A 22,856-nucleotide genomic window follows, 5' to 3' on the forward strand; every position below is an offset into this window, starting at 1 on the left:
CACCTCTACCTTACTTTCTCAGATGAGATGCTTTGATGTGAAGGGCTCAGATAAAACTTCTTATCTGGCAGTTGATTCCACTACCAAAATAAGATTTAAAAAAATCATTCTGCAGAGCCACATAGAACTGAGTATAAGATTTCTATAATAATTACCAGTTCCAATGAAATAATAAAAGGAACACTTTATTTATGATTCTTAGATGTAAGTATTTTAAGAGTTTCATACTTTCTCTGAACCTGGTAAAACTGGTTAATAAGTCTACATTGTTTGGTGTTACTCATCTTTTAATTAATAGTATTGCCAGTTGTACAGTTAGGAAATCAATACTTAAAATAATACCTTGCATTTCACTTAACAGAGTAAATCTTATTATCCTCATTTTGTAAATAACATTTACTAACATCAAGGATTAAAGGTCACTGAACTCCGGTTACAAATGAGAAAGCCTAAAGCAATTTGACTCACCAACTACAAAATACAATGGGAAGGATAAGAGTCCAGTTGTATACCCCGATGTAATTTTTCATTCACACAATGTCCCAGTATGAATTGTTCAGTAGCTAGGGTATTCAGATTTGCCTAATAGGCTGGTTTTTATTTTATTCATTTTTTATTCTGTGATAATACCTAATTATTTTTATGACTCTTAATTCACTTTAATACAGTTTATTTGACATAGCAAGGGGTGTCTAGATTTTATACCCATCCCTCTCAAACAATCTGTGTAAAAAGACTAGGTTTTTCCCTTCATTAGTCTTGAGCTAATACTTTAGTTAAATAAAATGATAATAAATTGCTAAAAAAAAAATCACACCTTTACTAGTTATGATAGTATCAAATTGTCCTGAAGTTTCCCAAATGGTTGCTTTTAATTACTTGCTAACTGGTTTAAAAAAAAAAAAAAAAACCCTCAGACTGACACCAGTCCTTAAATAGTTTGTAAGACTTCTTGTGAAAAGTCTTAACAGAAGAATCCTAAGTAAGCCACTGTTTGAAAACCACACACTGCATCATACGTATTTCTATCACAAATATATTTGGAAAAAAGAACCTGTTTCCCTTTGATGGTTTCTTACTCCCGTCAACCAGTTTATCCAAGAATGTTCTAAAACTGATAGCCATATCTAGCATTGAACTTGCAGACTCCTTATGTTGCATAAGAAAGTCAACTTTGTTTCTTGCTGCAGTTTCTTAATTTATGAACATGACCTGGTATTAGATAATCTTGATCAGATACAAGTGATGACTTCTTTGGAAAGAACTTCTGTGGCACTTCATATTGCCTGGATCAGAGGGTGAAAGATTAGAAGACTCCAGTTTGAGTATATAGTACAGATACTTGTCCTGTTCCCAAGCACATTTGTTTGCAAAGCTATTTTGTTGCCCTTCTAAGTATAAATTGCTGCTTCTGTTACAACTCTAGATGAAGCTTCTCTTACGATTCAAGCTACCAACAAAGTTCTAAATATTGTTTACCTGGACCTCTTTTACCAGAAGTAAGTAGTTTAACGAAACAACCTTCATTTTAACCGAGACAGCTACTCAGGACTAAAAGAGGGTCTGAAAGATGGTGGTTTTTGAAATAGCAGCAAACATTGTGGTGGTCAAGGAGAAAAGAGAAGTCATATGGAACTGTGTTGTGTGCTGATGGGAGAGGGAAGACAGGAAGGTGAGGGAAGGAGATGCCCCATGTGGGTTTGATCAGTTGCTATGGTTGCAGAAGCTGACAGTGTAAATACATTATTGACTTGTAGATTTAGGTGCAGGCTACCTGGGAGGAACCTAAGCAAGGAATGACTGTATACAGCTAAGGTTGAGTTTTGTCCTGAAAAAAAGATCCATAGTGAAAGGCTCTTATAAAAGACCAACCGAGAGAGTCTTTGATAGTAAAAGCAAAGTGGTGTAGCAGAGGATATTAATAGTGATCTAGAGAGCAGGCTCCTACTGTTAACAAGCAAACCCAATGTGCTCACCTGGGGAATGAGTGTCACTGTCCTCAGTGAACTTGGAGTCAATTTTTGGATTTAAGTCCTGCACCCCGAGTCAGCATCTTGGCAAAACTTAAGCTGTTTCACTTCTCTTCACCTCTGGTTTCTCATATGTTAAACATTTGCTGAGCTCTGGAAGCTATTATGAGGTTCAAATGAGATAATCCATATAAAATCAAAATTTATTTCTCTTTACCTACAATATCAACAACCCCGCCAGCCCTTGCTTTCCCCTACTCCAAAAAATAATGTAAAGGAGACCAGTTGTCATGAGTTATATTTTTTAAAAAATAGTTATTATTGGACTCCAGGATCATCCAGATACCAAGTACACATATCATTGTTTGACTATTCTGAGCAGATAGTTGTATGAGAGTATTTGATCTGAGGTCTAATTTTGTCTATAAAATGAGGAAGAGGCATCTGTGTTTGACAGTTTACGTAGGAATGCACATCCCCACACTTGTTACTTTATGTAAAATGATAGAATTCTTGGAGTGAGCCTTAGAAGGAATAGCACATAACCTATCAGAACTTCTTTTTTTGTAAAGTAATTTAAATGACAAATACTTCCTGAAAATCAAGCTAGGCGTGATGATTCAGACCCACTCAATTGTGGTCCAGAGAGAATTTTATTTTGCAAAACTATGGGAGAGAATTTTCCATTGCAAAAATAGTAGTTTCCTTTATCCTACATCCTTTAATATCTTATCTTTCATAAGCATAGTACAATTGTTGAAACCAAGAAATTAAGATTGATACCATACTATTAAGTAGTCTAGAAATTTTATTCAAATTTTCCCACTGTCCTTATTCTGGTGTAGGATATCATATGTTTATTTGCCCTATCTTCTTAGTGGCCTCCAATCTGTAACCATTCTTTGGCCCTTTAAAAAATAAACCAACTCTTACCATTACCTATTGAAGCACACTAGCCACTGTTTTGTAGAATGACGTTCAGTTTTGGTTGAGCTGATGTTTTTCTCATCATTGAAGGTCTGAATTTTTGTCCACAAAGGGGGTGATGTGTCCCTCTCAGTAATACAGATGAGGAGGTTCATGGGGATACTTAAGCCTGATGATATTAACTTTGATCATTTGGATAAGGTGGTTTCTGCTAGCTCTGACCATTGCAAAGTTAATGGATTTTCTCTTTGTAAGTAATAAGGATCTTATTTTGTTTTTTGAGATTTTGTGCTGTCTTAAATTCACAGTCAGGGTTAGAGCAATGGTGGTTTCCAGAGGCTTGCTAAGTGGCCTGTCCTGGTGGGAAGAAGCTGGGCCCTAGCAAGTGATGGAGTCATTATTTCAGTGTTTGAATAGATATCCCTCAATCCAAGCTGAAATGGATTGCCTGACATTACATTGCAGGATTTTTAAGTCCTACCTCCAGGCAAATCTCATAGATACTAGCAAAAATGAAAGTGTGAAATGCTTTTTAATGTATATTTAACAACACTAGTCTGGTGATTACTGATGTGTATTCTCTATGGACTCCCTTTGCCATCAGAGGAGGATGTTAAGAGACAACATTTTTACACATTTATTTAATCTAAATCCATCATATGTTTGCTTTCTAAATATCTATAACTGTCATTTGTAACAAGATCATAAGAAATCAAACACTTTAAGTCTAACTCAAACTTCGAATCATAGGATTACAATCAATTTTTAGAGAAAGTGCAATTACAGTTTTTCTTACTTTCCGTTATGAAATTGCCTGGTATTAAATAACACTAAAATATAGGCATAAAAAAAGAAGACGAAAAACAGCGTGGTCCTGGGGAGCATGACAGGTGATGCTATTTGATTCATTGCTTTGATTCAGAAATTCACGTAATAACTCCTACTTAAAGGAATTTTCCACCTTGAGTCCAGTATCATGTCTGCTTGCATAGAAGAAGTAAATTTGCCAAATGTACTTAATTCCTTATTATAGTGTCACTATTTAATAAAGATTAGGGTACTTTTTTTTTTTTTTTGCATTTAGACTGGGTTGCACAGCAAGAGTTCATCTCTTATACTAATATGTGCTAAATAGTTGCATAGTATATAGACCATTGGTGTTAAAATAGCAGTAAGGAAGGCATTTTAGATCACAGAGCCCCAGTGGTCTACATTTTGTTTGCTTTGACATTATTAAACTCAATCTGTTTCTCTAAGTGTGACTCTAATTACTACATTTGCATGGCAGAAAAGTTTGCTTTGTGGGTTGACTTTTATTAACAGTGCTTGCATGTTTTCTTCTACTTCTCTCCCCCAAGCCCTTGCTCTCTCTGTTTCATGAGCAGACAGAACACCTTCAGTCACATTGAATAATTATGCACAATCAATAAATTTTTGTGTTTGTCTTTGTTGTTTCTTTGATGTGGCCTCTAGGATGCTGCCGGCAAGGTGTTGGACCGCTGGGCCATCATGTCTCGAGAAGAGGAAATCATCACCCTTCAGCAGTTTTTGCGGTTTGGAGAAACCAAATCCATTGTGGAGCTGATGGCAATTCAAGAGAAAGAAGGGCAGGCCGTTGCCGTACCATCTTCAAAGACAGACTCAGACATAAGGACTTTCATTGAGAGCAATAATCGCACCAGGAGTCCCAGCCTTCTTGCTCACCTAGAGAACAGCAACCCTTCCAGCATTCATCACTTCGAAAACATCCCAAACAGCCTCGCATTTCTGCTTCCATTCCAGTACATAAACCCAGTCTCAGCCCCACTGCTTGGATTGCCTCCCAATGGGCTACTCTTGGAGCAACCAGGACTGAGGCTGCGGGAACCGAGCCTTTCAACCCAGAATGAGTATAATGAGAGCAGTGAATCCGAAGTGTCTCCCACACCTTATAAGAGTGATCAGACACCCAATAGAAATGCCCTAACCAGCATCACTAATGTGGAGCCCAAAACCGAGCCAGCCTGTGTGTCCCCCATTCAGAATTCTGCTCCAGTTAGTGATCTGACCAAAACTGAACACCCAAAAAGCTCATTCCGGATTCACCGGATGAGAAGGATGGGGTCAGCCTCTCGGAAAGGGAGAGTGTTCTGTAACGCATGTGGGAAGACATTCTACGACAAAGGTACTCTCAAAATTCATTACAATGCTGTGCACCTGAAGATTAAACACCGATGCACCATAGAAGGTTGCAATATGGTCTTTAGCTCCCTCCGAAGCCGCAATCGCCACAGTGCAAACCCGAACCCTCGCCTTCACATGCCTATGCTACGGAATAACCGCGACAAAGATTTGATTCGGGCTACGTCAGGAGCCGCCACCCCCGTCATAGCAAGTACAAAATCAAACCTAACACTCACGAGCCCTGGCCGGCCCCCAATGGGTTTTACCACTCCCCCACTAGACCCTGTCTTACAGAATCCTCTCCCTAGCCAGCTGGTATTTTCTGGGCTAAAGACTGTCCAACCAGTTCCTCCATTTTATAGAAGTTTACTCACTCCAGGGGAAATGGTGAGTCCTCCAACCTCTCTCCCAACCAGTCCCATCATTCCAACCAGTGGTACTATAGAGCAGCACCCCCCACCACCCTCTGAGCCAGCAGCACCCGTCATGATGATGGCCGCTCATGAGCCCAGTGCCGACCTGGCACCCAAGAAGAAGCCCAGGAAGTCCAGCATGCCTGTGAAGATAGAGAAGGAGATTATAGACACCGCTGATGAGTTTGATGACGAGGATGATGACCCCAATGATGGTGGAGCTGTAGTCAATGACATGAGCCACGACAATCATTGCCACTCCCAAGAGGAGATGAGTCCAGGCATGTCTGTGAAGGACTTTTCCAAGCATAGCAGGACCCGATGCATTTCAAGGACTGAAATAAGAAGGGCTGACAGCATGACGTCTGAGGACCAAGAGCCTGAGCGGGACTATGAGAATGAGTCTGAGTCCTCAGAGCCCAAACTCGGTGAGGAATCCATGGAAGGGGATGAGCACATTCACAGTGAAGTGAGCGAAAAGGTCCTGATGAACAGTGAGAGGCCAGATGAAAACCACAGTGAGCCCTCTCACCAAGATGTCATCAAGGTGAAAGAAGAATTTACAGATCCCACTTACGACATGTTTTACATGAGCCAGTATGGACTGTACAATGGTGGGGGCGCCAGCATGACTGCCCTGCATGAAAGTTTCACATCTTCTCTGAATTACGGCAGCCCTCAAAAGTTCTCCCCAGAAGGTGATCTGTGTTCTAGCCCAGACCCCAAAATCTGTTATGTGTGCAAGAAGAGTTTCAAAAGCTCCTACAGTGTGAAACTTCACTACAGGAATGTTCACTTAAAAGAGATGCATGTCTGCACCGTGGCTGGCTGCAATGCTGCCTTCCCCTCTCGCCGAAGCAGAGACAGGTCAGTAAATCTCCATTGGCTGCTCCTGCTGGGGGTGGAGGGTGCCAGTTTCAGTCATGTTGGACTTAACATTAAGAAATCCAACTCAGATGTTTTTGATGCATTGTAAAGATTGTCTGCAGTGACCACATGATAACCAAGCTGCCATGCTCATGAAGGATTGTTGCAGTTGGTGCTTGTTATGATTAAGCATGCAGAATCATATGCCATCTTACCCAGTAATGCACGCCATTTTTCTCTGTGCTCTGTGTATGTGTATATGTGTGTATGTTTTTTCATGCATCTAGGTGTGAATAAGTTAACTGTGTACACAGTTCCCTGCTTTCCCATGAACCTTCACTTAGAAGCCGCAGCTTCTGTTATATATATAAATATATATATATTTCTGCTTTGCCATGTGGCTTTTTAATTAAATCAATATATTATCTTCATACACACATATTTATCCAATATAGAAACAGAAATTTACGGATGGAAAGAACCATAGGTCCAGGACTTCGAGACAGCCTGCATCTCCGTAGGTATAACCAGAAATGTTATCATTCTTACATGAGTATTTAGTGTGTCCTTGAATTCTTTAAGAGTCATGAAAATATCAGTAGAAAATGGGCCCAAAGTAATTGTTGATATGGGGAAATGGTATGGTGGTGCGGGTTTCTTTATTTTAACTTCACAATGTCTTTGAGCATTTCCCTAAAATATAGTCTGTCATGGGAATTGTGCACAGAAGGGAAGGCATGCATATACTTTTAGGATCAGTTAGAATATATTATGTCCAACCTTCAGATGACATCACACCTCAGCTATGTAGTTGCTGTTCTAAAACAGTTGGGCTTAAACAGAAGCAGCTGGTTCTAAACCTACAAAGTTCTTTTTCAATCCTAAAGAAAATGTAATATAAATGGAATGTGTCAAGGTGGTCACTGGTGGGGTAACACAGCTATCCTACACTTGTGAGGAGAAGCTTGTGTGCAGATCATTTACACCACACACCAGCCTGTCTGGACTCATACACCAGTTAGTTCTCCTACTATGTCAGACGTGGGGTTTTATTTTTATGTTGTCTTTTTAAAATATTTTTAGAGAAAATTGTGTTACATGGTAAAGAATTTAATATATGTTGAAGAAACAAGTCTATAGGAAATTTCCAAGAAACCACCACCAAAATTGGAGTGCTTATTCATTAGTTCTTTGACAGAGTAACACGTAATAAAAGTAACTCTGAGAAGTAGTGACTAATCGTTAGAATACTGTTTGTCTTTATATTTTAAAGATCATCTTAAGTAAAGGTTAAAATTATTTTCGTTTGTGCCAAAATACAAGGGCCCCAATCCACGGAAAGCAAAATTTCTTAGAAAAAGAAGTCGCTTTTATTATACAACTCAAAACATGCTTTGAAGTGAAATCTATAACTTTCAAGATTTCCCTTGTCCCTCATCCATACCCTCTCCCATTTACCGCATTCTAAGGAAATGTTTTCTGGTTGCAAAGGTCTTTTCAGCTCCAAGTTATCATTGACAGTCACAGAATATGGCAGATAAGATAACTACACTTTGAATAATAAAATTTAACATTTTACCCAACCTCGCCATCCAAGTTTTTGAGTAATCTTTCAAATTTGAAATAGTGCACTTGTGATAATGAGGTTAATGCATTGGATTTTTTTTAACAAAAATAAAAGACTCATGAAAACCTGCATAAAATATTTATGGAAATGGAATGTTTGAAGACAAGCCAAAATTTAAGCTTATTTGCATGAATTCCTATCACAGTTTTAGTTGGTTTGCTGAAAATAATTGCAAGTCTTAACATGGGAATAAATGACTCTGAGACCAAAAGATACAGCACCGGAAGTTTGGTGTTTTCACCTATATCAAACTACAAGCAAACACAAGCACTTAGGCTACTGTGTCCTCATGCATAAGGAGGTACAGTTGAGTCAGTAGTTTATCTGAGGAGAAATGTCCATTGATAACTGAAGAATATTTCTGTTTCCATTTGTATTTCATAATTTGGAAGCTTGGCAGCTGACTAGTCATATAGAAGATTCGCCCAGTATCTAGGATAAGTAGCATATTCTAGGGTGAAAGAACAATATAGTCTCCTATGTGTATTCAGACATATAGGAGATTGTAAGCCTCACAAGACAGGTGATGTGTTTCATTTGGCTGAAATATCCCATCACACCTGATCTTTTTATTCTGCAGTTGTGTCATGTGTGATAAATGAAAAAAAGCGAGTTAGAAAAGTAATGTTATAAGAAAATATTTTAATTCTCACCTGAAATTTTGCTTTCAGGAATATTTAGATATTCCTGATCCCAGGAACTGATCCCAGTTTCAACACTTAACAAAAGCTTTGATCCTTTAATTTTCACGTTTTTTTACTTCGGAAGGAATATGTCCGTATTTGTTGATTCTGTGTCTTGAATAAATATATGTCACAAGTTTAGCTACCAGCAGATAACCAGAAATAGCAATGCCACTGGTGCCTCTTTCCGTACATCAACAGAGTAGACACAGACATAATTGTACTCCTGTTATTGCCATTCCATCAGCTAATGCCAATCAATGATGTAACCCCCTTATTCACAAGACCTCTTGGATCACATCACTGATCTACCCATTAGGCTTACCTTCCTCTTTCTCTTCACTTCTGCTTATTAATTACGAGAACCCCAGGAATGTTGTATCCCTGCTTTTTTCCCTCTTCAATTCACTGTGAAGCTAAGACAGGTTTCCTTACCTTTCTCTGAACCAACAGACCTTCCCAAACAGAAGCCCTCCTTTGCCTTTAATCCTGCGGTTCTCAGACCCATTTCTTTTTCTCCCCAGAGTCTCTGTTCAGCCATCCTTGACTCCACAATGTCTTCCTTGTGCAAATAAAGCATTAGAAGGGATTTTGAGTGGGGACAAGGCTGCAGGGTTTGTGGTATGCCTGTGATAAAACTAATAGAATAACCTTCTTCCTTTGTTTCTAAAAGCAACCTTCTTGTCTCAGGCTTGGAACATCTCACAGGAGTGATACACAGGTCTTGCGGGGCTTCTCTTGAGATGCTTATACAAGAAGGAGTTGAATTTTTGGTCTGCAGATAGACAGGATAGTAAGATCAGGTAGAAAGATGTTAAATACTGTTTTAGATCCAGCAGTTGATTAACAGAGATTTCCAAGTCTTTGCTTATGGTCTTTCTAGATTTTATAAAATCAAGGTGAAAATTTTTTGAAAAGTAAGAATGTACTTTGTCTAAATTTACAGAAAAGGAGAAGGGAGGGAGGTGGCACATGTAAAGCTTACGAAGCCTGAGAATTCTAAGCATAGCATGGAAGGTGTCCCTTTCTGTTCAGTTGCGAGTGAGTGTGTTTAATAAATCTGAAAGCAAGAGGACCATTCCATATTAATGACAAAGAGCAAGCTAAAATTGCACAAAGTCCAATTCATCCAGTTACTAGGTGGCCTCTAGAATAATTTTTATTCTGAATTATAGAAGTTAAATGTAAATTATTTTCTCTGTAGACATCTGTGTCACAATAAGGTGGGAGCTTAGAGTGTTTTCATGAGTGCTGATAACTGTGTAGTGTTAGATCTCAAAGTCTGCAAACACCCTTCATTGCTTCTTGTTTACCCTTTATTTTTTATGCTACTAAGATACTCTTTTTTCAGGAACAAGAAGCTGGCTCTCGCTTTTGAAATATACATATGAAATACTCGCTGGGGAAGAGGAAATCCTAATTAACTGTCCTAGAACTAAATTTCCTCATAAAGGAAACCTTGAGAACAGTGTCATAGTGGAAATTAGCTAGATCTGCTTCACCTTGGTCATTTCTTATTCTCTGTCTAGAATTTTGATCCCCAGGAGGGCTGAGTGGTCTTAGGTCATCTGTATATAAGGGAAGCCCATTTATAAATTTTATTTGGTTTTTAATTCAAGAAAAGAAACAAATGCCTTTCTGCCCTTTTTCCTAATATTCCTCATTATTTACTAATCTGTTAAAATCTATTTATATGTAGTTTTAGTGATTGGCAACTTTAAAAATCCCTCAATGAAAATAGGACTTTGTATATACAGCAACTAGATGATCTGTATAGAAAGAAATATTTGTCACTGTTTTTCATCTTACATGAATTTCACTATCTTTGTTCCTCTCTTCCCCTGAAAATAATGGCCTCTAATTGCCAAAGTTTTGTTAAATTTTATCAGAATGGCAAGGATATATGTTTGTTCCTCAAGGTGTGGGAAAGGTGATTCAGTCCATGAATAAATTTAAAAACAAAATAATATTTGCTTAGGGTGATTTATAAATAAATATGAGGCAGCCATTGGTGCCAAGTGTGAACCTTCTCTTTGATTGCTAGTTAAATCAGCTCAGATTTAAACATGTAAACTTCTTGATTTGTATGGAATAAGACATCTGTATTTGGTTTATTAAAACCTGCTGATGTCTCCAGAACTAAATTTGTTCCTATATAGGCCTCTGGGTAGCTGTAGCTAAAAAGCAGAGATGTATAGTTTTTGCTTGTCTGATTACCTGACTTCCAGCCCTGTACAGGTGTGCAGGAATAAATTAACATGAACTACCTCTGATGAGCCACTGCATACATTAACAACAGAGGTGAAGATGTGAAAACATGCTACCTGCCTCCTGTTATCACCTTCTCAGCATAGCAACATTCATTTTTTCCATCATTCTCTGTTTGGAAACTTATAGAGAACTTTTCTAAAGAGAGATTTTCAATAAATACACATGATTTCGTTAGGCAGTACCTCCAAGAAATGAGCCACTTAGCACCAATTCAAGATAACTATTAGTATATTTGCTCTAATATAATTAGCTGTCAAATACAGTGTGTTAACCCTCTCTGAGTATGAGAACATTTTTAGACATCAGCCCTTTTATTTCCCGTATTTTTATCACTCAACTGCAACTTTCCTTTTCCAAAATTCTGTACCAAAGTGAAGTTGTGCAGATCGCCTGACTTTTAAATGTTAAGGAAGAGATTTTTTTCCCGTTACTCTATTTGGTTTCACAACGGAGCCAGCAGATCAATAGGTCTTTTGTACTTATCTCCATTACTTTCCATCAAAGGCAAACAAACAAAATAAATCCTGCTTCTGAGTAATTGCTAGTTGTGCCCTCCTCAAGCAAAACTTTGGTAGTAAGATAAACTTCGATGTCATTCCTGTCTCTGGGGCTCTTTTTATGTACTGGGAGAAGAGCAATGAGCAAAACGGTCTCCTTGTATCATGGGGAGAGACTCTGTCAAGCCTAAAGTGAGCCTCGGAGCTTCCTAATGACCTCCTGCTGGCCCAGCTGGATGTAAGACAAGCTCATTTAAGCCTCTGCTGACCTTTCACTCCTTCACTACAAGAACTACACCAGCCACTTCCACCATCTCCCAGGCTGCTTACCAAATAGACAACACTTAATGGTGGACAGGTGATTTCCTTTGCATGATACAAAAGATTTAACAAATTTTTCTGGTGTAAATCTCCTGAGACTGCAATAACTTCCACTGCATGAACATAAGCTCTTAATACTTCCCTCTACCGCTTATTCTTACCTTCCTTAGAAAAGTACACATTATTCCTCTTGCCTGCATCAGTTTGAAATTCTAACCAAAAGCAGCATTTAGAGCAGCACGTCCTGAGTACGAAGGCACTATTTTTCATGATATCACCACTTTGCAAGGGTCATTTTTCCTGTTTTCTATCTACCTCCTTCTGGTTCACTGCCAACTATAGCACCCTTTATTCGTCTGAGTCTTTCTCATGCATAATCATTCATCTAAAATACACATTTTTATAGATAATATTTTTTAAAAACACAGGCCATTTCCTACTAGGAAACAGGTTATAAACTTGCACACATGTTAACACTCGCTTGTATCAATCCTGCTAAGGTTGGTTCTGTCTTAGGCAAAAGGCTTCTACCAGCTCTCTCTCTCTTGGTCTAAGTGATCATTTGTTATCATGCTCAGAGGAAGGGAGACTTTTCTTCCTTTGTTGAAATTTCATTGTGAAGGTTAGGCTAAAAGGCATTTTTTTTTCTTTTTTAAAAACCCTTCTCAGAAATAATTTAATGTTTTTGCCTTAAGACTCCCACAAGCTTCAAATAAATGAATGTGGCAGAGTATTAAAGGAGTTTTCACTTGCCAAAAAATTACAATGTCATAAAAAAGGGATTTTGTAACTTTGATTCTTGAATGCCTGTGTGTGTGTGTGTGTGTGTGTGTGTGTGTGTGTGTGAGAGAGAGAGAGAGAGAGAGAGAGAGAGAGAAAGGGGGTGGGAACAAGAGAACAAGAACATGGGTGAGAGAAGAGCAGGCTGAGAAAGAATACTTTTTAGAAAAAGACAGCTCTTCAGTGATTTAACATAAAGCTGCACTTAAAAAAAAATACCTAGATTTTATGTCCTAATGCAAACTGCTTGAATTAAAACAGAAGTTATAAATTCCTGGTAAAAAGCTGTTAGGTCTGAAGTGTTAGTGATCTTAACTCTAGTACTTTATAGAGTTTATTACTTCTTTTATTAACTAAGGGGGAAAATGTTACCCACTTCTAGTTTAATTCTTTTTCTTACTTGCTCTAATTATTTTGACTTTACCTTAGGAAAATAAAAAAAACCCAAGTGTTTGTAACTGAACCTATGTAAGTGATGCCTCAATTTTGCTGTTGCACATATCAATCTGAATTATTACCAGCTATTCAAAAATTATGCTAACGTTGTAATCTAAATGCATCCACATAATGTATATGTGTGTTTATACATAAACATGCACATAAATAAGACTATCAAAAGACAGATCATCCTTAATTGCCAGAAGAGACATCTTCATCTTGGGAAATGATGTATGAAGTTACTTTATCACAATGATGGGAAATAAGATTTTTGTAAGTAAAAGGAGATGGAATTGGGAAATGAGAACAACAACCCTTCAGAAGGAAGCCTCTCGGACCTGATGGCCAGCTGAGAGGAGCCGCTCTTAACTCTGCTGCCTTTTTAGTCTGCTCTGTCACTGAGGGGGCACTGGTGGGTCAGTGCGCTCACTAGTAATTGTGTTTTACAGACTTCTAAAGCAATTGGCTCAGTCAGTCCCAATTCAATAAAAGTGGAGAGCAAGAGAGAGAGCACTTTTGTTCTATTTTTTACTTGAAATTATTTCATTCAGCAGTCTGTCTTTTTTATTACCAGGACTTGACATTAGCACTCCAAGCTATATTAGCATCCATTTCAGCAGTTCAGTAATGGTATTAAAAAAACACTTAACTTCAACGGTGAATGGTTGTATGACAGTACCATAAAAAATCCACATTAAAAAAAAACTTATGTATTTGTCCCAGCAAATTATTTTTCACTTGTTTAACCACTTCAAAACTATGTTCTTGTGATGGGTATTCATGAGGACCTTCTTGTTCTCAGAAGCAGCCAACTGTGGGGCTCTGTCAATTAGGGAATTGGGGAAAGAGGAAAAGGAAGTCCAGTGGGGAGAGGGTAGGTAAAGAAGCTGTTTACCCAGTAGTTAGATTACCTTCCGTTCATCAGCAGAGATGGAATTGGCAATCTCAGAGCACCCAAGGTGAAATTCTTGGATCCTCATGCAAGGCTGGGATTTGATTTTGAACCCAGCACTCTCCAAACTTGGGAGCAAAGCCTAACTACTTTGGCACTGCAGCATGCTCATAAATGACTACATTAGGTTCTAAATTTTGATTAAACATTCAGTAATTAATCAATGGTAGACACGAAACAGTTGGCAAGGTCCAGAGCTGCAAAATGTTTAAGACATAAAACATTACGAAGTAATTAGAATACGCTCCTTCAAGAGAAGGATTGCCTTCAATAAAGAGGTAAATGATAGCATCCTGTTTATTGTGGACGTAGGCAGCCAGAGCAATATGATAAACTGCTGGAGATACACATATCAGTAATCATCCACATTATTAGTGCCATTAATCATAATTCCAAAAATATGACAGCAGCAGCCAACTTTTTGACCAATTTTGCTTCTGCCTGTTGGCCATTATAACTTCACTAATAGACTGCAGAGCTCCTGTGCGTGGCAGTTTGCATTGAGAATGGAAGGTTAATTATATTTGAGCTGCTGATTTCTTCTCTCCTTGGAAAAGGCTTAGCACTTTGATAATCCCAGGAGTTCACTGTTGTTAAACCAGTAAAAGTACTTTATTGAAATTTTCTTTGTTGGTCAGGAATGAGGAGATATTTCAAATGAGATATAAGCGCCAGGCTGGGATAGCTGCTAATGTTTGTTGCTCCAAAGTGATCCTTGGGCAGCAAGATGAGCTCCCTCATTTCACTTCTGCAGATGGGTAAACATTTTAGCACTATATGGTGATACACCAGGAAGTCCCCCAAGACTAGTGGTCTTAGTAGGTATCTGTAAGGACTGAGAGGTGGGGGGAAGTGGTTAATAATATTGGAAGATGAAACACCTCCTTAATACAAAATTCTGCTTTTTTGCCTATGAATGTGTGAGTAAGAAGTAGAAAGAACTTCACCAACATCTCAATATTTCTAAAAATTGAAATGTTTGGTAGTTTCAGTGCATTACTGTTGGTTAATTGAATTTTCATGTTTTGGCTGGTAATTTTGACATAATTTAACCACAGACAAAAATTACATTTTGAGTATTATTTTTGCTGATGTATTTTAAGAAGTTTCATTTTCAACAGAAAATTAATTTTATATAAAGCCATACCCAAATAATAATGATTGTCTACAAAATTCTAGCCCCTCCCCTGATTAGCTCAGATGAGTTAGTAATGTTCTTTTTAACTGATCATAAATTAACTATTTTAATGATGTAAAACTTATTTGAATATTTAGACTCAGGAAACATTTCCTTTGCAAAAGATCTGAGAAGTTATGTTTCATGTTGTATACATTATATATATTTTAAACGGCAGGAAAAGTATTAGAGGAAAATCACTTCTATTCTAGAAATACATCTTCTAAAATCTTTAAGTCAGACTATAAAACAAGGATGGAAGACTTACGAGTTAGTTCATCCAGGGTAAATATAAAACTCAAGATTATAGTTTAGACATTTAAATTGTTAAAAGATGCTAGGGTTCATGGGTTTTGCTTTTTCTTATCCAATGATAATAGTAAACTGAACACCATCTGAGCTGCCTGATTGAGAAAATTTCCAAATGCTGTGAAAACATAATCCTATTCACAGTGTAACACTTGTCTCACATTAAGTGCAACAGGTACCTCTGGAATAATCAGCACCCTGGAGAAGCCTTGATGTGTTAGATATAACTCAAAAGTAAAATAGTTCAGGACCAGGACTGCTGCGTATCAATTCTACATTTAACCTGAGCATCCAGCATCCACATTTTATCTACCAATCTGCTTTCCCAAATGCCATCACTACATTAACAATTTTTATGCATTCCATAGTAATGACAAATTGTTTTCTAACTGTAGCGCCAGATTTAGTATGCGAAAGACATGTTTGCCTCTGCCAACAAACCAATAATTCTCACTAACATCTTCAGAGTTACAACATTTATAAAGTTGCAAAGTGGAGTAAACAAACCATCTGTTTGGCTTTTCCATATATGTCATGCTTTCTTATTAGCATATTACGATTCATTTAGTAAACAAATTTGGTGATTTCGTTCACGTCAAAGTTAGGTTGGAAGCTTGAAGATGATTAACATTCCTGGGACAGGCACATTAATACATTGCTTCCTCGGCAAAGTTAAATGGCTTCTCAGGAGAATCGCCCCTTGTTGACAAGATGAGACTGTCAATTTTGTTTGCCTGCCACATTAGGGGCCGTAAGGGGATGGCAGGCTCTGAGAGAGGGGAGTCATGTAGGCAGCATAATTCACTGTGAATTGAGAAAAGAAGTCTAATTCTGATAAATGGTCGACCCCAATACATCCTACCTGTTATTACAACAGACGTGCCGTATCTGTGCAGTAAATTAGCTAAACCCCTAAAGAGTTTGGTGGGAGCTTATCTTCAAGTGAATAATTTGAATGTAGAGGGAATGGTCTGCGTGACCAGTATGGATGATTTGTTTTATATTGAAAAGGATTGAAGTGACTGAATTTCATACTTCTAATTTGCAAGAATTTGCTTAGCTTTTATTTCTTGCTTTTAGTATATACTTCTTTACTTTTAGGTTTTATTGAGCAATCATCACCAGAATTTTACATTGATTGTTTTCCTGAACCTAGCAATAGTGTTCATAGCTGCTGGAGAGAATCTGTATATAATAGCCTAAAGAACAACTGCTAGTATTGCAGAAATGTATACTATCAGGAATGTTCTTTAATTCACAGGATAGTAAGCAACCTTCCATTAATAAGCGATAATACAAAAATTTTGAGGAGTTAAGTACAGTAGAATTAAGTGCAGTGTCATAGCAATCAAGATAGTATGGGGTAGAGGTTTTAATTTTTCATTTATGTGGATGTGGAATGCAGATTTACATATCTATTCAGTTTTATTGACTCAGTGTCCCATGATATATTCAAACATGCTATTGAGATTCCTAGACTGGATATAATTTTGTTTCTCTATCCCCATATATGTGCAGACACACACACACAGTATACATATATCAATATATAATTTCATAAAATCTGCTATGTATATATCACTGATCATTTTGGATAATACAATTTGAGGTAGAGAGGTGTGTGTGTGTGTGTTGTGTGGAATAGCAGAGGTGAGCAGAAAAATAAAGGCAATAACTAATTTAAAACAAACCTCAATTTCCTTGGTTTAGAATGACTCAAAACTGAAGAGTTAAGAGTTAGATGTTGGTATTCTCATGTACCTCTAGTTTCACTGTTCGTTTGCTGCCACATTTTTATTTTCTAATTTGTTAATGGGATATTTTCTTTCAAAAATAGAATTCTTCCCTGTATCTAAAAGCCAAAGTTAAAACTTCAAAACACTTTTTTCTTTTCAGTGTTTTTCATTTCATTTTTATAGGTTAAACATTGTATGAAGTCAAACTGGGCATTTGAACAGGTAGGAAAGGAAAAAACCCAAGACAGGACTGGCTTTCTCTAAATGGCACTTAAATTTAATTTTAACTGTTGGATTAGTTTTGTGTCTTCTCTGGTAAAGTGGCACAACAGCATTTTCTTTCTTTTTTAAAAAAAATTGAGGTATAATTGACATGAGTAAAATTTTCATTAAACAGAAAAGACTGGTAGTCCTCTTAGAGTACTTGAATTCAGTATTATGAAGAATGAGTTTGGTTTTATGACATCCCCTGTATAAGGCCCTGTTACATTTTGCTTTTGATGATGTTAGTCTTCAAGAGACTTTTAGTAAACTCATAGTGTGGAAGGAGTAGGAAAGATTGCAGAGCTCCCAAGGAAACCATTAGTTGTATTCTTTTTTGGGGTTTTTTTAAATTGAAGATTTATCTATTTATTTATTTATTTATTTATTTATTTATTTATTTATTTATGCGAGCACTGGGCACAGTCAGAAGCGCGGGAGGGTGAGAGAATTCACCAGAGCCAGAGCAGGGAGCAGAGCAGGTAGACGGACAAAATACATTGCTGAGGGGAGCAGCGGGCGTGGCAGGAGAGGTCTGAACGCCATGTGGGACCCTTGCCAGGGATCGAACCAGCGCTGCAGAGGCTGCGGGCAGCTTCGCAGCCCAGCGCTCAACCACTGCGTCACCAGGGGAGTCCCTAGTTGTGTTCTTCTTGAAAGCAGCCATCTTGGGGTTAAATTTTGGACCACTACTGTACTCATTAAGACTAGATCCTAGACTGATCCTAGTTAAGAACAGATGCTTACCTCTCCTACTCATGAACTTATCTTTTCTCTCCATCACATTCTTTTTTTTTTTTACTGTAAGAGGAATTTTGCCTTTACCTATCAGAATTCCCTGCCTAACCAAAGCAAGTAGAATCAGCCTTCATAGTGTTTGTTTATGTAAAATATAATCAGTTTTATTACAGTCTAGATTTTTGTTAATGATTCTACTCCAAAAACAAATATTGAGACACTAAGTGAATTTTCTAGGCTTTATCTCTGGAAAACTCAATTGGTTCCTTCTTGAACTTCTCCTTCCATTTATTATGTGCAACTACATGTTGCTTTCTCACTAAGGGAGCCCGCCCATTTTCAGTACTCTCTGGTTTTCCTCCCATGTTAGGACCACCATCCCTTTGCATGTTACAGTCAGTAGTTGTGAATTCTTTCTGTATTCAGTCTGTCTTTCCTTTATTCTCACTGCCTCAGTTTTGCTGATCCAAATAAAATTGTAGATTATAATTAACCCTAGATCTCTCTGTCTCTTCATGAGGACAGTGTTTTATGACAGTTAATGGTTCACACTGACTCATCCAGTGTCTGACAGTATGTCATGGTTAAAATCAAATGTTGCCTTTTGTCCATTCTGTGGGGTCTGAACCCTAACCTCCTGAGTGATAGGATCATTAAGTACTCACTGTAAAGAACTTCAGTCTTCTTTGCTTCCCTCTCTTGCTTTTCCACTTCAGCCCAGTAATACTATGCAAGTTTCTTAGAAAATCGCTAAGCCCACCATCATGAAAGTGAACAGCAGAATTTCCATACTCATTCCTTCCCATCCCTACTTCAAGTGTTTTGCATATGGCATTTAGGAGTATTATTAAACAAAAATGAAATATATTAAAAAATGAACATAAAAGAATCAATTCTCTTGAACTGTGGTTGCATAATGGAAATCGACTACCATGAATGAACCCGTGTACTAAAGTTATGAACAGCAGAGCTAATGCACTGCCATGAGTTCATCTTTATTATTGCATTACACCTGAATCAATTGATAAAGTAGCTTTTTTTTTTAAAGTGAGGGATGGCACTTAATTGAATAAAAGTCAATGTAATTATATTAGCAGAGGCCAACAGTACTGCTGACAGCGGAAAAGGGACACTGTTGAACAGAGTGCCAGAGCTGGTCTACACATTTCTGCACATCGTTTGGTTGACAGATATTGAGGGCTGGTACATCATCTAATTAGATTACAGATTTCTATTGCTGTAAGTGAGAAATGAAGAGAAACATCTCTTCCTGGTAACATATCGGTGGAGATGTGTCATTTCACAAGTCATCATAGGAAAGATGCGTCCATCTGGGCGATCAGTGTGTCCTTTTGTCGATGTTAATTTATTCTTCCCTATTCAGTGTGTCTTGATGTGACTGCTGTGTGTCTGGCTGCTGTTTTCTCAGCAGTGAATCTAGGAAGAGGTAACTACAGATGTGTGAGAAGCAACACAGAGTTCTAGATTACAGTCATCACAAAATGTATGCTTGTGAAATTAAGAAAGGGGAGAAGAGCGTTAAAAATAATAAACGGGGGGTAGGATTTTGTGAGTTGTTTATGGCTGGCAGATTGTTTTATCAATAGAGTAATAGTACAGAGTGTAGCTCTATTTCCACATTCTTGCAATAACTCTGGTATCATGCCCACATGTCAGGGTAAAGACTTCGCAGTAGGCATTTCCTGCACTCTGCTTAACATCCTGCACTTGGATCATCTGCCATCTGACACCAAAGAAACGGAAGCCACTGTGTCAGAGCAGAGACCGTGGGGACAACTTCTGTTTATCATTCACATATCTGCACACTGCATGCATCTGTGTAGAACTCATTTATGGATGATGATGATGTTGTGAATTTGGTTAATCGTAATTTGATTTATGATTTTTGGATTATGCAGCTGATCTGAAAATCATCAAGACAGTCTATGAGATGATCGCTTATGACAGAAAATGATTGTGTGATCAGAAAATTTTAAATCCCTATTTTATTGTTTGTTTTTTTTTTAAACCAGATGTCTAGAATGTGAATTTGTTTTCTCTCTCTCTCTCTCTCTCTCTCTCTCTTTCTCTCTCTCTCTCTCTCTGTCTCTCTCATTCTTGCTTTCTTTTGTGATCGATTTAGCAAAAGATTAGAAAGCTGATCTTATTATCACAAGGTAAGCTCAGCCTTCCTAAGTGCAGTGTGGAGAGGGCTGCCGCCCCTCTACCCCCTAAGACCTGGAGTGCTAAATATTGTCTTGTATGGAAAGGTGGGGAAAACTTTCCCACCTTTCTCGTCTCTAAGGCACATACCTCTCCCCCATCTCTAGAAAATACTAGCCATGCTTGTCACCAAATGAAGTGACTCATTTCTGTACTTTTTAATTATAATCAAGAGATCTGTGGAATATTTTACTGGTCATGCTAGGTCATTTCTAATATTACAATTACTTCTCTGAGTTGTGGCACTTCCACCATTACTGAGAAGCTTTTATGGATCTGCATATTTATTCATTAGTTTATTTTGGGGAAGGGTAACCTTCAATTTAGGTACTTGTCAAATATGTGAGCATTTGCCAGTGGAGAGAGGTATATGCCCAAGGGCACTTTAAAAGTAAATGGGGGATGTAAATACAAAGGCAATGTTTTCAGACAGATAACATATCAGGCTTTGTAAATCATACTGTCCCTATGGATGCTCTGGGACAAATCCTATCTCTTTTTTTACACAAGCAAAGCACTCGGTGAAAAGAGTAAGTTTTGCTTGTCTAAGAAGTATGGATTCCAGTTGTACATTCCAGGGTCTGTATGTTATTATGTACTCAATTTTTTTTTTTTTTTTTGTGCTTACTGTGTGGGTTTGGTTTTTTTGTGGGGAGGAGGGAGCCCTTTGCATTTTTTCTGTTGTCCAGTGTGATGTTTTTTTTAAATGGTGGGTGGGTTTTAATTTTAAAAACAACTTGTTTTTCAGTGTTTGTTTTAAAGAATTAAAATTATAAAGTTTAATTACTTGATGAAAAACATTTCCTACTCTCAATTGTAGCAACTTCTAAAAATAAATGTAGTTTCCTATTAGATTTAGTTAAGATCCCAAATCACTCTGAGAAAATGAATTTATCTTAAAGACAATGTGTAACCCTGCTTCAAATTGTTGGTCTATTAAGCTACATTTTTTTCTAGCTGAAACTTTGAGGTGTAGAAAGTGAGGGGGATGATTTCATTATTTTTTGAAGTTAAACCTAAATTATCTAGACCATTGACTTTTAAAAAAAAATGGATCTTATCATTAAATAAAGTGTTTGCTTTAGCAAAACGGGTTTTTTTGTTCTGAGGTAAATTGTAATTACTCAATTTAGACAAGCAGAAAATTCCCATTGTATTATTCTCGCTAATATATATTCTCAAATCTCCTCTATGAGATTCTCTGCAGCTGATGCGGCTACAGAGTAAAACGAACAAAACAATCATTGAGAAAAACATGCATGGGTTTGCATTCATCCCGTCATTGAAGAATTTTACTCTCTTATAAAAATTATGTTAATGAAAAGCTGCCCTTATTATACTCCCCACCACCACTTATTCCCAAATCCTGAGGATGTGGGGAAATGTTTGCTTTTATAATGGTGTAATTAGCAATGAATGTGCTTATTTGATGCCTCGAGAAAGCTGAATCAATTTTAAAATGCTCTCCTTTTTCTCACCCCTCCCTGCTCCCTGTGTACCTACCCCCCACCCCCTTCCCTCTTGTTTTCCTAGACACAGTGCCAACATAAATCTGCATCGTAAACTGTTGACCAAAGAACTCGATGACATGGGCCTGGACTCATCGCAGCCCTCCCTTAGCAAGGACCTCCGGGATGAATTTTTGATGAAGATCTATGGTGCCCAGCACCCCATGGGGCTCGATGTCAGGGAAGACGCCTCCTCCCCCGCGGGGACAGAAGACTCCCACCTGAACGGGTATGGCAGAGGCATGGCGGAGGACTACATGGTCCTTGACCTGAGCACCACCTCCAGCCTCCAGTCCAGCAGCAGCATCCATTCCTCCAGAGAATCCGATGCAGGCAGCGACGAGGGGATTCTTCTCGATGACATTGATGGGGCGAGTGACAGTGGGGAGTCAGCACACAAGGCCGAGGCCCCTGCCCTCCCTGGCAGCCTAGGGGCTGAAGTTTCAGGATCTCTGATGTTCAACAGCTTGTCCGGGAGCAATGGTGGGATCATGTGCAACATTTGCCACAAAATGTACAGCAACAAGGGGACCTTAAGAGTGCACTACAAAACTGTGCATTTACGAGAAATGCACAAGTGCAAAGTCCCCGGTTGCAATATGATGTTTTCCTCTGTGCGAAGCCGAAATCGGCACAGTCAGAACCCTAATCTCCACAAAAACATTCCCTTCACTTCAGTAGATTAGTCTCAGAACGGACACTACAAATGCCAGCTCTCACCAGATGGCCTACATATTTGAACTGCCATACTCAGTGTGTGCTTGTGTTCTTGGGGGTGTGTGCTTGTGTGTGTGTATACACATGTATGCCTCCATGTCTACATATATACACACACACAGATTTTCTTTAGATATAAAAAGAGAAACACTAGGTGCTTTTGAAATTTTTTTTCTTTTTCCTTTATAGTTTTGGGAGGGGGTAGGATCTTTAATTTTGGAATGAAAACGAAGTACCCTTTAAACACATACACACACACATAAAGCGTGCGACTAGCC

At 38.1% G+C, this 22,856-nt stretch overlaps 1 protein-coding gene across 3 annotated transcripts in view; it reads left to right on the plus strand.

Moving 5' to 3' along the window:
- Positions 1-22,547, plus strand: part of BNC2 (basonuclin zinc finger protein 2) — a gene marked incomplete at its 3' end in the record, with an annotated part of 284,054 nt that extends 261,507 nt beyond the window's left edge. For 2 of the 3 annotated variants that reach the window (XM_084238935.1, XM_084238934.1), the window contains 2 exons: positions 4,371-6,340; positions 21,887-22,547. In XM_084238935.1, coding sequence (XP_084095061.1) covers positions 4,371-6,340; positions 21,887-22,547 — 2,631 coding nt within the window. Of the gene's footprint in view, positions 1-4,370; positions 6,341-6,795; positions 6,862-21,886 lie in introns of all 3 variants that reach the window. The other variant, XM_084238936.1, reaches the window with a different exon arrangement.
- Between the last annotated feature and the right edge of the window lie 309 nt (positions 22,548-22,856).

This window comes from Talpa europaea (genome assembly GCF_964194135.1).
Source record: "Talpa europaea genome assembly, chromosome: 7".
In the NCBI taxonomy this organism is placed as follows: domain Eukaryota; kingdom Metazoa; phylum Chordata; class Mammalia; order Eulipotyphla; family Talpidae; genus Talpa; species Talpa europaea.